Source organism: Mirounga angustirostris, unplaced genomic scaffold (genome assembly GCF_029215605.1).
Source record: "Mirounga angustirostris isolate CCGP_5_RB_7025 unplaced genomic scaffold, mMirAng1.0.hap1 SCAF_10, whole genome shotgun sequence".
In the NCBI taxonomy this organism is placed as follows: domain Eukaryota; kingdom Metazoa; phylum Chordata; class Mammalia; order Carnivora; family Phocidae; genus Mirounga; species Mirounga angustirostris.
The window spans coordinates 102663945-102680765 of NW_026991718.1; the positions used below are offsets into that span (position 1 = coordinate 102663945).

The window sequence follows — 16821 nt, forward strand, 5'->3', positions numbered from 1 at the left end:
TGTTGTGATACAAACTGCAAGGCAGGATCTTGTGGGGCAGGGGTAAAGTCCTACAAGACATATTACATGCTGTGACCAGCAGAACAATATGTGTCCCCTTGGCAAGAATTCCTGGAACCAGGGAGTGGAAGTGGGAATGGGAAGTGACCACCTCAGCAAAAGTTTGCTTTCCATCCTCATGACTGTGCTTCATGAGTATTCAAAGGAAGAATGGAACGGAGGGGATAACAATGGCCCAGGATGAAAGTTCCAAGTGCCACATAACTACTTCAGGCTTTTTACGCCATTAGACAAACAGACCAAAAGGGGAGTGGAAATGCTGGCCATGATGACACCATAGAGGCAAGTGGAAAAAACATAGGGAAGATAACGGGCTCTACCAAGTGGCACATTTGCAGTGCTAAAAGTTCATGAGAACTGTGGGCAACCTCATAAAAGCAGGACCACTGCTGGCACAAATCCCTCTGGAACGAAGGTTTGGATAGCCTTGCCAGGTAAAGATCCTGATCAGCTGAGTTACTGGCTAAGGGCCAAGGGACCATGAAATAAATGTTAGAGGAGGGAAGATATAAATATCAACTACTCATTTCAAAAGTCAGAATGTTGGCATCCTCCCACACTGTCTTCCTTGCTGCATGATGTATATATTCGTATATTAACTAAGGTTTTTGGCCGTTTCCTTACTATTTTATTCAAGGTATGTTGGCAATAGTTAACTTCATAATTTAGTCAATAAGTTAACAAATGTGGGCTGTGAATGAACATCACTCAGAAAGCCTAGGCTTGGCGCTAGGGTGTGAGACTTTGCGTTCCCTCTCGCTCTTTCTCTCTCTCTCATAGGAGATGCTGGGCTTATTTCCTCTGCTGTTGGGACAGCTGTGTCACTAGGTAGAAACCTGTTGTTGTTTGGAAGTTTGTGGAAGAAGGCAGCCAAGAGAAAACTTGAGAGGCTATTTTGTAACTTGTGTCTACCCACCAAAACTTCTCACCATCCTCCCTGCGTTTTGGCAACTTCCCACATTTTAACGTCCCACTTTCCCAAGGTAAAAGCCAAACCTTCTGCCCTCCCTGGCTCACCTGCAACTAGGGTACGGCCATGGGATCTAGTTTCGCCTTGCAGGGGCTCAAAAGGAGCAGCACGGTGCTGTGGCCATGTGCGCGGCAGTCAGTCTTCTTCAGGCTGGGGCAGAGGTGGACTCCGGATGCTGAGCACAGAAGACTACAGCTGAAATGGTGCAGGTACCAAAGCTGTCCCCATCTTGCGGCTGAGGCTGTGCTGTCTATGTACCTTCAGAGCCCTCCCATAGATAGATCCTGTGAGCTATCTAGTATCTTTAATCCACTCTGCTGAAGAGCCAGACCCATTCTGCTAGTCTCAAGCAGAAACCAAATTAAATAAGGGATATTAAGCAACTAAGGTTCCTGACCACAGAAGGTTTTAAGCTGAAGACTATCACAGTTTTCTTTTTGAAAGGCCACTTTGGCAGCAAGGGTGTGGATAAATTGGAAGGAATATCAGGAGGCTGTGGTAGTAATTCAAGAGTTAAGAAGGCTCTGACTAAGAAGGGACAATAGGAAAGAGAAAAAATTAAGAAGAAAATGGCAAACAACCCAATATGAAGATGAGCAACAGCTGTAAATAGGCAGTTCAGTCAATAAATCCATAAAAAAGTAAAAGGTAAAAATCAAAAGCAGAGTATCTCCTTTCTGATTTTTGGCTTTTAGACTGGGAAAAATTAAAAACACTGATAACACCTAGTACTGGCAAGGTTAAAGGGGTAAATATTAATGAGACAGAATTGACAGAAATTTGAGTTAAGTCTTTTCTTTTTTTAAGATTTATTTATCTATTTGAGAAAGAGACAGAGAGTAAGAGCACAGCGGGTACAGGGCAGAGGGAGAGAGAATCTCAAGCAGACTCCATGCCAAGCGTGTGGAGCTCAATGCAGGGCTCAATCTCAGGACCCTGAGATCATGACTTGAGCTGAAACCAAGAGTTGGACACATAACCAACCGACTGTGCCACCCAGGTGCCCCATGACAATTAAGTCTTTTAAAAAACTTTCTTACAACACTAATTTTTACTGAATCTATTGAAATAACATCCCAGGTGATTTTAAAAAGATGAAACTATCAGCAAATGTCTGTGCTATGCTGTTCACTGAATATGTGAATACTCTTTGCATTCCTTTATATTGTAAGATTAAGGAAATGGCCTCAGAACCTTTTATGTTATTTTTTCATAAAGAAAACTCAGGGGGCACCTGGGTGGCTCAGATGGTTAAGCGACTGCCTTCGGCTCAGGTCATGATTCCAGGGTCCTGGGACTGAGCCCCATGTCGGGCTCCTGGCTCAGCAGGGAGCCTGCTTCTCCCTCTCCCTCTGTCTCCCCCCCACTCATGCTCTCTCTCTCTATCTCTGTGTTTCAAATGAATAAATAAAATCTTTAAAAAAAAAAAGAAAACTCAGAGCATGAATAATATTTTTATCTGAGTAATCAGGAAAGTTACCAGCCCAGAGACTTCAGCTCAGCCAGTTTTATGTGTTAAGTATCTGTACTGTGATGAGGCACATTATTTGTTACATGGATCTGGAAATGGAAAAAGGTAAGAAATTCATGCGAATGAGAGAATATCTGCTTTACACAAAAGCATAAACCACTCACATTCATCCAAACCACCAACACAGTAAGGACAACTCTATTTTCAGGGAACATGAGACTCAGAACTGGATAATGAGGAGGAAATAGGCAAGGCCTTACTGTTAGTGGCTTTGAAATTACTTTTGAAAAACGCATTTAAGTAAGATTATGGGAACAGCTGAAAACAGGCAGTCAGATAAATGTAGAGAGATGTCTTTGGCTCTGAGGCAAGACTAAAAACATGTATTCAGTTTCCAATTTTAGTGATGCTGTTAATAAACAATATAAGGCGACAGTATGCTACTGTGCACGTCCACTTTGTTCCTACAGGTACGCACAGCCTAGAGCAAGATGAACCTCTTTATGGAAAGCAACCTTGTGGGAGAGACAGATGAACAATGGTCTTCCTACCTTTTGGAAATTAACAGTTTAGTATGAGGTTAAGCACTTATAACCAGAAGCAGAGCTGTCTGTTTATGTTCTAGAGTTAAGCAGTAATGTAATTTGGAGAAGAAAAGAGGCTCTGTGGGTGGCAAAGAATCAGTCCTTGCAAACGAAGGGGTGGGAGAAAGGCAGGTAAATGAATTATAGCACAATTATAATACAATCTGACAAATATATTAAAAGTGTAGAGTGCCAGAAGAAGAGAAACTGAGGGAGACTTTGGAGAAGTAATATTTGATTGAGCTGGATCTTAAAAGTTAAATAGGGGTTTTCCAGACAAAGGCGAAACCTGTAAATGTTAAGGCAGAGGTATCAAGAAAGCAGGCTTGCGGGAAGCAGGAAAGTGAGTAGCAGGAGGAGACAAGGCAGGATGGAGAAGTTATGGTAGGCCTTGACCTTACTAGGAAGAGGAAAGACAGAACCATGTGTGTAATTTATCACCTGTATAAACATTTACTAAGCAGGAAATGTCCTCCAAGCTGGAGACACAATGGTAATCAAAGAGGCGGAACCTGTCTTCAGGTGACTTACACATTTGTGGAGAGAAGGACGTTAATCGAATGGTGTTCAGGATGTTTGTGGGCCAGTGACAAGGAGACAGGTCCCCGGGATAAGCTTCTGTGAGGAGTGATTTTGAGCAAAGAGCAGAAGGAGCACAGGGAAAGGGTCGAGACCAGGGCTCCAACATGGGCAGAGGCCCCCAAGATGAACAGAAGAAAAGAGCTTTGGAAGAAAGGCATTAAGCTGCCATCACTGCAGCAAGAAAGAAGGAAAAAGTGGGACAAGATGAGGCTGGAGAGGCAGCTACTGCAAGGATCTTGGCTTGCACCTGGGAGCCTTGGGGAAGAGGTTCACAAGATCAGACCTGTGTTATTAAGGGATGACACTAACTGAAGTGTAAACAGCAGGAGAGGCATCAGCCAGAGCAGATGCAAGAAAGCCAGTCAGGGGGCTGCTGTGGGTGCCCCGGCAGGCAGGGGAGGCGGGGGCAGGGACTGGTTGGTGGCAGCAGAGGAGGGGACTGGCTAAGGTATGAACATCAAAAGATATGGTCAATTAAAGGTTAACTGTTACCAGAAGTAGGAAGGAAAAGGAAGAGACTGCTTTCACACCAAGATTACTTTCAAGGAAGGATACTTAGCACAGCTGAGTGAACACCAAGATGGTGCATTAGTATCATCCTGCCTCCCTCTGGCAATCGACTACACTACTTATCTCATTACAGGGAAGCCTAGCATTCATCCCACTAGTGGCTGGTCACCGAAGGCTCCATGAAGCAAATACAGGCTTCTCCTAGTTTGTGGTTCTACAGTTAAATAAACCAAGTCAAAGGCAAATGACGAACTCAGAAAGATCACTTACAACATATAAAACATACAAAGCATTCATATCCTTAAGGACCTCTTACAAACTAATAAAAATATGAACATTAAAACTAAAAACATTATAAAGGAGTTGCTGTGTGCGAACATGTATACCATCAGGATATGCACTGTACCATTATTTACAAGAGTGAACATATTAAATGCAACCTAAATGTCCCACCAATAAATCAGAGTATGAATATTTAATGGAATACTACACAGTCTTATTAAAAGTGGTGATGGGAACCCCAAAGGGCCAAAAGAATTTTGAAAAACATTAAGAAAGTTGAACACTCACATTTCCTAATTTCAAAACTTATTACAAAGCTATGGTAACCAAAACAGTGTGGCACTGGCATAAAGACAGACATACGGAAGAATGGGTTAGAACACAGAGTCCAGGGGGGCACCTGGGTGGCTCAGTCGTTAAGCGTCTGCCTTTGGCTCGGGTCGTGATTCCGGGGTCCTGGGATCGAGCCCCACATCAGGCTACCTGCTCCGCGTGAAGCCTGCTTCTCCCTCTCACACTCCCCTTGCTTGTGTTCCCTCTCTCGCTGTCTCTCTCTCTGTCAAATAAATAAATAAAATCTTAAAAAAAAAAAAAAAGAACAGAGTCCAGAAATAAACCCTCACATTTATGATCAAAGATTTTTAATAAGGGAGCCAAGACCATTCAATGGGGGAAAGGACAGACTTTCCAACAAATGGTGCTGGGACAACTAAATATCCATATGCAAAAGAATGAAGTTGGACCCTTTCCTTAAAATTAACTCAAGATGGATCAAAGACCTAATTAAAAGGAGCTAAATCTAGAAAACTCTTAGAAAAAAAAACAGGAAAAGCTTCATGACATTGGATTCAGTAAAGATTTCCTGGATATAGTATCAAGCACAGGCAGCAAAATAATAAACTGGCTACATCAAAATTTAATAAAACATTTCCACATCAAAGGACACTGATGAGAGTGAAAAGGCAACACACGACGGGAGAAAATATTTGCAGATCATATACGTGATAAGAAACTAATGTCCAGAATATATAAAAGAACTCCTACAGCTCAAAAACAAAAGCAAACAACCCAAAAAATGGGCTAAGGACATAAACAGACATTTCTCCAAAGAAGATATACAAATGGCCAATAAGCACATGAAAAGATGGTCAAAATCACTACAAATGAGGAAAACACAAACTGAAACCACAATAAGATACTTCACATCTATTAGGACAGCTATTATCAAAACAACAATAAATAAGTATTGGCAAGATTATGGAGAAACTGGGATCCATTCTTGGTGAGAATGTAAAATGGTGTAGTCACCAGAAAAAAGGATGGCAGTTCCTCAAAAAAATAAATTAATTCAATAAAATAAAAATAAACAAACTGGCAATTACCATATGATCCAGCAATTCTACTTCTAAGTATATACCCAGAGAAGTGAAAAGCAGAAACTCAAAAGAGATATCTGAACACAAATATTCATAGCAACATTATTCACAATAGCCAAATGGTAGAAACAACCCAACTATCCTATGACAGACGAACAAATAAACAAAATGTGTGTGTGTGTGTGTGTGTGTGTGAGTATTATTCAGCTCTAAAAAGAAAGAAAATTCTGGGGTGCCTGGGTGGCTCAGTTGGTTAAGCGACTGCCTTCGGCTCAGGTCATGATCCTGGAGTCCTGGGATCGAGTCCCACATCGGGCTCCCTGCTCAGCAGGGAGTCTGCTTCTCCCTCTGACCCTCGCCCCTCTCATGCTCTCTCTCAAAAAAATAAATAAAATATTAAAAAAAAGAGAAAATTCTGATAAATGCTGTAACAAGGATGAACTTTGAGAACATTAAGCTAAGTGAAATAAGCCAGAAACAAAAGGATATATACTATATGATTCCATTATATGAGGTACCTCAAGTAGTAAATTAGAAAGCAGAATAGTGGTTACCAGGGGCGAGGGAAGGGAGTAATGGGTAGGTATTGTTTAATGGGTAAAGAGTTCCAGTTTGAGACTATTCTGGAGATAGAAAGTGATAATGACTGCACAACAATGTGAATGTACTTAATGCCACTCAATTGTACACTTGAAAATGGTTACAATGGTCAATTTTATGTATAGTTTACCACATTAAAACAATTTAAAAAAATGGTGATATATATGTTTTAAAGGATTTATATTATGTTAGGTGAAAAAAAAAAAAGGTTGTAAAATTCTATGTATAGGGGCACCTGGGTGGCTCAGTCAAGCATGAGACTCTCAGTTTCGGCTCAGGTCTTGAGTTGTGGGATCAAGCCCCAAGCTGGACTCCAAGCTTAGCCAAGAGTCCACTGGGGATTCTCTCTCCTCTCTCTCTACCCCTCCCCCACTCACATGTGTGCACTCTTGCTCTCAAATAATCTTTTTAAAAAAAATTTGTATGTACAGGGGCGCCTGGGTGGCTCAGTCATTAAGCATCTGCCTTCGGCTCAGGTCATGATCCCAGGCTCCTGGGATCGAGCCCAGCATTGGGCTCCCTGCTCAGCGGGGAGCCTGCTTCTCCCTCTCCCACTCCCCCTGCTTGTGTTCCCTCTCTCGCTGTGTCTCTCTCGCTCTGTCAAATAAATAAATAAATAAAAATCTTAAAAAAAATCTTGTATGTACAGAAAGATCACTTTTCTGTTTAAAAACAAACTTGTTATAAATTCATTCGTTTGTTCATTCATTCATTCATTCAAATAAAAACAAACTTCTTGCCCACATGAGCCCAAGAAAGACTTTGATTTTCATCTTGGGGCCAGAACAACACACAACACATCTTCCCTAACTGTGAGAGAAGCTGGGTAGTTGAGTACTCAGCATTTTTCACTCAGCAGTAGAGGAAGCCAAGGGAAGGGCTAGCTGAGAATCAGTACTGACCACGCCACCTCCACACCAGAAATGGAGGTCTGAGAACCTTCTCTGTTCCTTCTCCTTCTGTACCAGTTAGAAAATGAGACTAGCCAGGTCTGCTGGGGTACAAAGAATACAAGCTCCTCTGGCTTTTCTCAAGCTTTATCCTACTACTAAGTGAAATACCAGAAAGCGTCATCTAACACAATATTGTTTGGACTGGAAATTCCATTTGTTCAAGGCTTTCAGTTTGGGTTAAATCAATCTGTCTGCCTACGTATCAGCTGTGCCCAGGTGAACACTGTAGATTAAGTATGCCTTCAGAGGGGGTTACTTAACACAATTCTTCTCCAAGGTGGGGCTGCACTAGTATAACCTAGTTCAAGGCTGCCCAGTGCTGCCCTCTGAGGATTAACACAAGGCTGACCTTATTTGTACCACAAAGAGTGTTATGAAACGCTGATTTAAAGTTAAAAAAAATTAAAAACACAACAATGACAGAGTGGAAAGAACAGTGGGCTAGGAATCAGAAGAGCTGGGCCTGGGGTCAAGTTCTGCCACTTGTCACCCAAGTATGCTTTCTTTCAACAAGTCACTGAATCCGTGTATCTGGCACTGGGCTAAGTAAGGAGGAGGGGGGCGTGTGAAGATGCCAAATAAACAAGATCATCTCTGTCCTCGAAAAGATGATCTTTTAGGGGCGCCTGGGTGGCTCAGTCGTTAAGCGTCTGCCTTCGGCTCAGGTCATGATCCCAGGGTACTGGGATCGAGCCCCACATCAGGCTCCCTTCTTGGTGGGGAGCCTGCTTCTCCCTCTCCCACTCCCCCTGCTGTGTTCCTGCTCTTGCTATCTCTCTCTCTCTCTCTGTCAAATAAATAAATAAATAAAATCTTTAAAAAAAAAAAAAAGGATGATCTTTTATTTGGGTGAGCCCTTAATCTTGTAGATCCTCAGCTTCATCACCTACAACTCAGACATCACCATTCTCAAAGTGTTGTTAGGAAATAGGGCAGGGTAGTTCAACCTCAGTGCCCTTGACGTTTTGGGCCAGATAATGCCTTGTTGTGGGGGGCTTTTCTGTTCATTGTACGATACTTAGTGGCATCCCTGGCTTCTACTCCCTAGATTCCAGTAGCTCCCTGCCACCCCTCCCGCTCCCCCGGTAACAACCCAATGTCCCCTGGGACCCATCACCCCCAGTTGAGAACCTCTGAAATAGGGTGACATATATGAAAGCATTTAAAAAAGCATAAAGCCCCAAATCAAGTCAGCATTAATGTATATCTATTTGAAAGACTACTTGTCAAAAAAAAAAAAAAATTTCCTTTAAAGTATTTACAGTTTCCTTAGGAATGTTTTATTTTCTATTTTTATATATTTTGCCTACCATTAAAAGCCCTCCAGGGCTTTTTGGTTAATTTTCTTTACCCAAACAAAGCATCCTCATTAGAACATAGTTTTTAAATGTATCACTGTACTAACATGACAGTCAGAGTCAAACATAATTGCCATCTCTACAAAGCAGAAATTTTATCCAAAATCAAAGTACTCAGTGCCTACCTTTTAAGGTCAAGGGACTGGATCTTGTGAATTCTGTATTTGATGGCCTGTGCTGTTTACGAACTTCCAAGTACTCCTTAACTCTTGAATCAATGGTTTCTTTTAACAGTAAACAGACTTCCTAAAGTAAATTGAAAAATGAGATACAATTTTCTCATGTAATGCAATGCAAAAAGAGTCAACATCGTGCATATTAAAAAGTCAACACTGAACATTTTATTTTGTTTGCTTTTTTACTTAGCTGTGAAAGCTGAAAAAAATGCTATCTGTGCTCGAGGGTAACATGCCAGATTTAAGTTTGCTCCCGAGGTTTGTTCAAAACCATGATGTTGGCTTACTCTGTGACCCGAGAAATTCATTTCATTTCCCACTGCCTCAGTTTCACATTTCTAAAAGGAAGATAAAAACAGTGAAGTGCCCCGTGTGGCCAGGCAAGACTGGGGATGGCAGTCCCCTCCCCGCAATGGTTTCAGTGGACTGTTGTCATGTAGGGATACTAGGGACAGGGTCATCAGCTCTTCGGATTTAAGAGGAGCCAGCCACAGTGATTTTTATGTGAATATTTCCCATTTTTATGCGAATATTTCCCATTTTTCAAACTTGGTTCAAAACCTTTTTTTTTTTTTTAAAGATTTTATTTATTTATTTGACAGAGAGAGAGAGCATGAGTGGGGTGAGGGGCAAGGGAAGGAGCAGGCTCTCTACTAAGCAGGGAGCCTGATGCCAGGCTCAATCCCGGGACCCCAGGATCATGACCTGAGCAGAAGGCAGCTGCTTAACGGACTGAGCCACCCAGGCACCCCCCAAAACAAACAAACAAATAAAAACCCTTTTTTAACCTAAACACCACCATTCACTAGTTTCTGGACTCAGGTTTAGAAGTCTACTGAAGAAAGAACAGTATTGAGTGATGGGCTGAAGAGAGAACTAGAAACCAGTAATGTGATTTTCTTCCACGCTCTTCTTGATGATACGGTACATGCCCATTTGCTTTTGTGAAAACTGCACTATATCCACCAATTAATGGTGAAAATAATTTAACTTCTCATGTTTCTCTAAAGTAGATTAATATTTATTAGGCAACGGAAACACATGGTTTTAATTCAATGTCAACATACCACACCACTAGCACATTTCTGGAGTTGTCTATTGTTTTATTTATCAGTGTTACTTATGAAAAGAAAAACAAAACTCTCAAAGTCCACCACACAACAGGAAGAAACTGTCCACTAGAGACATGTAGCCATTGCAGGAAAAGGGAAAAATGGCACACAAATCTAAATTTCTTAATTTAGATTAAGAAACTGGTCCAAGTCCCAGCCTCTGCAGAAGGCTTGGAGTTGCCGAGGTCAACTCAAACCTGTTTCACTGGTTTCTTCAATGCCATCTCAGGTTGATCTCTTAGAATCTTCATAAATTAAAACAAGAACAAAATTCTAAGTAGCTCTGAAGGGCAATGATCGCCAAACCTGTTTTTTATTGCTAATACGTACACTCCTCAACAGTACTGAAAATCCTTGATTTAATTCACAAACGTGATCTACATAAAATGTAAACACTGGTCTCCTCTCTCTGCTCTCATTTTGCAGCCCAAAGATGCAGTGCCTTGTGGAATACAGAGATATCCGTTTACAGTTGAGCGTTTTGGCATTGTTCACACAACAGAAAGGCAGCCTTGCCTCATACTGTTGTTTTAACAATTAAAGAATTTTGCTTCACATGCAGGGTTCAACTATGACTGAGCTAGAAAATATGTGAAAGACATACATGGAAACAGAGATTGTTAAAATTTGGCCATAAATGCCCTATAAGGCTAGAACTAAAAATAGTATGACAAAAATAAAACAAAGGCCCATACAACACAAACTTTCTCCCTATAGTTACGGGGCTTTCCTTCCATGAGTCAGGTTTGACGAATGGAAGGTAGACCATGTGCAGTGTGGTCAAGATACCCTAGTAACTGACCACACCACACTTAGCGAAGCATTCTCTTCAGAACCAGAGCAATGCAAGAAAAGACAAATTCCCAGCTACACCAGAAGGGCACATAAGAAGACCAAGATGAAATCGAAGACCAAGAGGACAGAGATATATACAGTATTTCTACACTAACAGGGGGTCACACTTGCTTCCTCAAGTTCACAAATGAAACAGTTTGAGTTTGCCTGCTTGGGTACAAAGACTATTTGTGCTGGACTCAAAATAAACTTGGGTTTAATACATGCAATTAGTTCCTTTTTCTGAAAAGGAACTGGACATTCTTAAGACTTTCACTATATTAAAGCATCTGCTAAAATGCAATCAAATTGATTGCTCATGAAATCCCAATCATGAAATGATCTAATAAAAAAGATGAAAGCACTGAGACACTGAATACAGGCTAGAGTCATATCCTTTCCTTGACTAGCTTTTCTCCTTTCTCCGTCTCTCTCTCTCTCTCAGCAATTTTAATGTCAGTGAACAAACTTTAAAGGAACAACTTCAAGTATAAGCAGCAAACCATCCACTTTGCTTTGAGAGAGAAGCTTGGCTTGCTGGCATAACCTGCCTTCTTGCAGCCAATGCTGGAGCCAAGCTCTGCAGGTCCAATCGTGCACTGAGCACCTTTGCTAAGTCATGCCTCGCTGCCCGGACGTAGTACTAGGTGGGGCAGCAACAGCTGTGTGTGGCACCCTGGAAAAATCTAGCCTCATGCTTTGCCTAGGAGGTGATTCACACATTCATAGCTTTATTTTAAAGCCTTCCAAAGTAACTGACTCTTGGCAAAACTTACTACATATCAACAAGAAAAGGCAAAGGCTGAGGTGGTAAGCTGGGAGAGAATGGAGGAAAAGATGGGCCCGAAACAGTGGATTCTAGAATGCTGTTAATGTCAGTCAAGTCAGAAGACTTTTGGGGTGAGGTCCCCTCAGGTGAGCATTAGTCACTTTGGGGAAACAGAGTGTGGGTAAGCCAAATTTGGAATTCCATGGAGTTGAGTTATAGTAGGAGATGCTGGCTTACTGAATATTAAGTCCTGAAGAGGACAATCCATTTATTAACCTGAACGATAAATCTCATTATTCCGAATCTTGTGCCTGCCTTCTCCCAGCCGTGGGCCACTAGATATCAAGTACAATATTGCCCAGCCAAGTCCTGATTGTATTAGTACCTTGTGACTGAAAATGTATTACTTATAAATTTTCTTGGAGGGAGTTTTTGTTTTCTAGTAGTCTTCAAAAGTTGACTAAAAACAATTAGCACAGTAAAGGTTTTTTTTTTTTTGCTTTGTTTTGTTGCCACTATCACTAGATTCTTCTCCATATACTACCTTTCAATAAAACTTATTTTTATTTCTAGCTCTAAAAAGCTATTGTGATGAGTATCACGGAGGACACAAAGTGCTATAATATTCTGAAAGTTATGTGAAAGCCACCGCCTCACTATCACTCTCCCTGCTCTCTAGTACAAGGACATGGAGAAGGAAGCAGAGCACGTGAGGAGAGCCAGATGCACTCTAGAACCTTCTGCCACAGCAGACTGGGGTGGGATCTCGGGGAAGCTGAGAGCTAGCAGTGACTCAGAGGCCTCTGGTTGAACTCTTTCATTTGCAGATAAGGAGACTGAGGCCCAGGGAGATCAAACACCAGGCTCCCAGCCACATGACCATCCAGCCATCCTCCTCCCTGACTGGCCTCAGTGAGAAGGAATATAGTCAAACATCTCCACAGATGATGGGTTCAAAGACTCGTGTTAAGAAAAGTATGGTACAAGGGGGGCCTGGGTGGCTCAGTCATTAAGTGTCTGCCTCTGGCTCAGGTCATGGTCCCAGGGTCCTGGGATCGAGCCCCACATCAGGCTCCCTGCTCCGCGGGAAGCCTGTTTTTCCCTCTCCCACTCCCCCTGTTTGTGTTCCCTCTCTCGCTGTGTCTCTCTCTGTCAAATAAATAAATAAAATCTTAAAAAAAAAAAAAAGTATGGTAGAAGACAAAAAGGTGGATGATGATAATTTAAGAATTAAATAAGAATTTGATTTCAAGGTGTGAAAGATCAGAATTGTGTTCACCCCACACCTACTTCAGGGTCTTGGTCTGTCCTTTACAAACAGATTAAAATCCCTGCTTGCCTAGAACCCTCACTTGACCATCGTCTTCTGTTTTAACTATAATGAGCCCTTTCCCCCAAAAGAGAGAGGTTGAAAATTCCTGGTTTAAATAATTTAGCTTATGAAATATATAGATGTATCACTTTCTTGGGGAAAAAGAAGCAAGTGTATGTCTGTCATTGGAATATAACAACTGTTTCTCAAGGGTTAAATATAATTCAATATTTTTTGCCACTAACAAAAATGAAAGCTGGAAAGAGTTAATATTTCTTCTAGCAGCAGCAACTTGCATTTAAACAGTGAAAAGTTTTGTGGTACCTCTTTCTTCTGTTCAGAAAACCAGCTGGTATCTTTGTTTGAACCTTGTGGCAGTATGTGAAGATCCACCAGGACAGCAAAATTCCCACACTAAAAAGACATTAATGGCAGAGTTAGCTCACACCCAGCAAACAATCAGAGAAAAATCTCACAAATTCCTATGTGGTTGCTCATGATGAAATGGCAACAAAGTTCCCTAGTGGACAGAAACCTTCATATGGGTCAGGGATACACATCATAAACCTACTAGTTTTTGCAAGTTTTTATTTAGGGTAGAAATGCTAATATTTTAGTCATGACAGTAAAGACAAAATATCTCTCTGGGCCACACCTCGAAAGGGGATTGCTCAAGACATCCAGTGGCAGCTGTACGACTATCAGACATAGAAAGAAGTCAAATAGGCCAGTCCTGGGTAGGCTCCAGAAAAGAAGGGTTCCGTGGATAGTCAGGGCAAGTCTTTCTTCTAAGTAGGAAAAAACAGATACAAGCTATTGCATTTTTAGACAAACAAAAGGAATGGCTGGAATAGCACATCTTAGAACAGAAATGGAAATGAGGACAAACAAAAAAGAACCAAGGACAGGAAGGTAGATGCTGAATGACAGTTATCAAAACTAAATTAGTTTTGGGCGCCTGGGTGGCTCAGTTGGTTAAGCGACTGCCTTCGGCTCAGGTCATGATCCCAGGGTCCTGGGATCAAGTCCCACATCGGGCTCCCTGCTCGGCGGGAGGCCTGCTTCTCCCTCTCCCACTCCCCCTGCTTGTGTTCCTGCTCTCGCTGTCTCTGTCTCTGTCAAATAAATAAATAAAATCTTAAAAAAAAAAAAAAAAGGATCATTAAAAAAAACAAAAAAACAAAAAAAACCTAAATTAGTTTTATTAAAATATGCTATAAAACTGTCCAAACCCTGCTTCCTGTCACTGTACAACAGGGTAGCCAATACCACGTGTGGCTACTGAGCACATGAAATGTGGCTACTATGATTGAGAAGCTGAATTTTAAACTGTATTTAACTTTAATTTAAACAGCCATATGTGGCTAGCCGCTCTGTGGCACAGCTACAGACCCTGTAAAATGTAGCCTTATAACTACTCACACCTTATGAGTGATTTCTGAAAATCTCTAACTGTGGATGAGCTAACTCAGAAAGGAATAGAAGACCAAAACTGCAGGTTGGGGACGGTCTCCGAGGCCCAAAGGGTCAGTGATGGCCTGTAGGAAAATGTCACTTCTGCACTTCTTTGGCTAAATAGTTTTTTTTTTTTTTCCCCTTTTTAAATCCTGTGCTATAATTCAATGGTGAAAGGAACGTATTTTCAACTAATGACCTGCAAACACCAAACATAAATATGGGAAGAAAATAAAACATGACACTGACATCATACCATACACAAAAATTAATTTGAGGTGGATGATAGACCTCCACATAAAAACCAAAACTGTCTTGCCAAACAGAATAGAAAAAAATTTCTTAGGACCCACAAAGCACAAAATACAGAGGAAAAATATTATTAAATTGAACTCTGTCAAAATTGAAAACCTTTGCTCATTAATAAAATGAATATGTATGTCACAGGCTGAGAGAAAATATTCATAAATGCATGTATCTGACATAAAGAAGTGGCATTCAAAATAAAGAACTACAAGTCGATATTAAGAAAACAAACAACTCAAGCTTGAATAGATACTTCACAAGATAAACAAACAGCTAATAACACATGGAAAAGTATTCAACATCAGTCATCGGACAAATGCAAATTAAAACCACTAAGAGATACAACCCTGTACCTACCAGAATGACTAAAATTAAAAAGACTGACACACCATATGTTGGTAAGGATGTGGAGCAATCCAAACTTTCATACATTGCTAGTGGAAATGTAAGATGGTTCGACAACGTTGGCAAACAGTTGGTCAGTTTCCTACAGTTAAACATACATTTCATTTACTGACTAAGCCAACAATTCCACTTTAGGTATTTACCAAGAAAGATAAAAACATGTGAACAGAAAGACTTGTACTCAAATGTTAGTCGAAGTTTTATTTATAATAGCTAAGACAGAAAACAACCCAAGTCATCAACAGGAGAATAAACAAAGTGTGGTACATTCATTCAATGGAATGCTCCTCACAAAACTACTGATACACTCAACATGGACTGATCTCCACCTTATGTTGAGCAAAAGAAGCCAAGCTAAAAGAATACCTATTGTATGATTCCACTAATATAAAGTTCTAGAGCAGCAAAACTAATCTGTGCTCAAAGCAATCAGATAGTGGGCCACCTGGGTGGCTCAGTCGGTTAAGCATCCACCTTTGGCTCAGGTCATGATCCCAGGGTCCTGGGATCAAGCCCCGATTCAGGCTCTCTCCCTCCCTCTCCCTCTGCCTGCCACTCCCCATGCTTGTGCTCTCTCTGTCTCTGTCAAATAAATAACAAAAACATCTTAAAAAAAAAAAAAGGCAATCAGATAGTGATTATCTAGGGAGCAACTGAATGAGAATAGGCACAGAAGAACTTGGTGTGGCAATGGGAATGTTCTGTATCTTGGTGGGTTATATGCTAAAGATCAGTTCATTTCAGCATATATAAATTACACATCACTAATAAATAATTTTTTAAAAGCTGTGTAAAAGCACATTTATATTTACTGACAGTTATATAAAATGTATTATGTCCCTGAAAATGTATGGGTATTTCGGGGAAGACCAAAGTGAAGTTCATCGGGTAAAAAATCATGAAATATGGTGAAAGAGGGTCTCCTACGATGTCAAATAGTAGAGTGTAACCCACTGAACTGCGGTGTACTGTGTTACAACCAATATTTTATTTTAAAGAAAGAGAATCAAAGGGAATATTTGAATAGAATAAAAAATACCAGTATGTCACATGGTAAGGTCAAGTCTTGTTTTGTGAAACTTATGAGTATAATGACTTATGATGTAAAGCCTCTTACTGTGGACTTGTGATCAAAACTGTTTGAAAACCATACTCAAGTATACTGTTATTCTAAAAGTTTCTTCACAATGCTGATTATAGATTTAACCTTTAAGGAGTATGCTGCCACCAGGTGGAGGTCACATGCCACAACTACATGATCTTAGCCAGGGGTTATTAACCTTTTGTGTGCCATGGACCTCTTTGGGCAGCTGTGAAGCTGATGACATTGGCTAAGAATAAGGTTTTTTAAATGCATGAAACACAATGCATAGGACTAAAAAAAAAAAATGATTTGACTGAAGTATGATTATCCAAATTAAAAAAAAAATTGTATGTGATTTAGTAATGTATGTACTTGTTTATTAAGGCACTCACTCTTCTCACATAGTGGTAGATCTAATAACTACCATAAATACAAAGTAGTGGTAAACATAAATGATATCTTCAGATATGTGCCACAATTATAATATAATATGAAAAGAGAGATGATTCTAATGGTGACACAAACTGTGAATACTACTGTGTTTTAAATACTTAACTTATAGGGCACCTAGGTGGCTCAGTTAGTTAAGTGCCCAACTCTTGGTCATGATCTCAGGCTCGGG

General features: G+C 40.7%; 1 protein-coding gene across 1 annotated transcript in view; it reads right to left on the reverse strand.

Moving 5' to 3' along the window:
* Window positions 1-16821, reverse strand: part of SLX4IP (SLX4 interacting protein) — a 194865-nt gene that overhangs the window by 58787 nt on the left and 119257 nt on the right. The window contains 2 exon segments of the mRNA XM_045885398.3: window positions 8872-8992; window positions 13274-13363. Of these exon segments, the coding sequence (XP_045741354.1) occupies window positions 8872-8992; window positions 13274-13363 (211 nt within the window).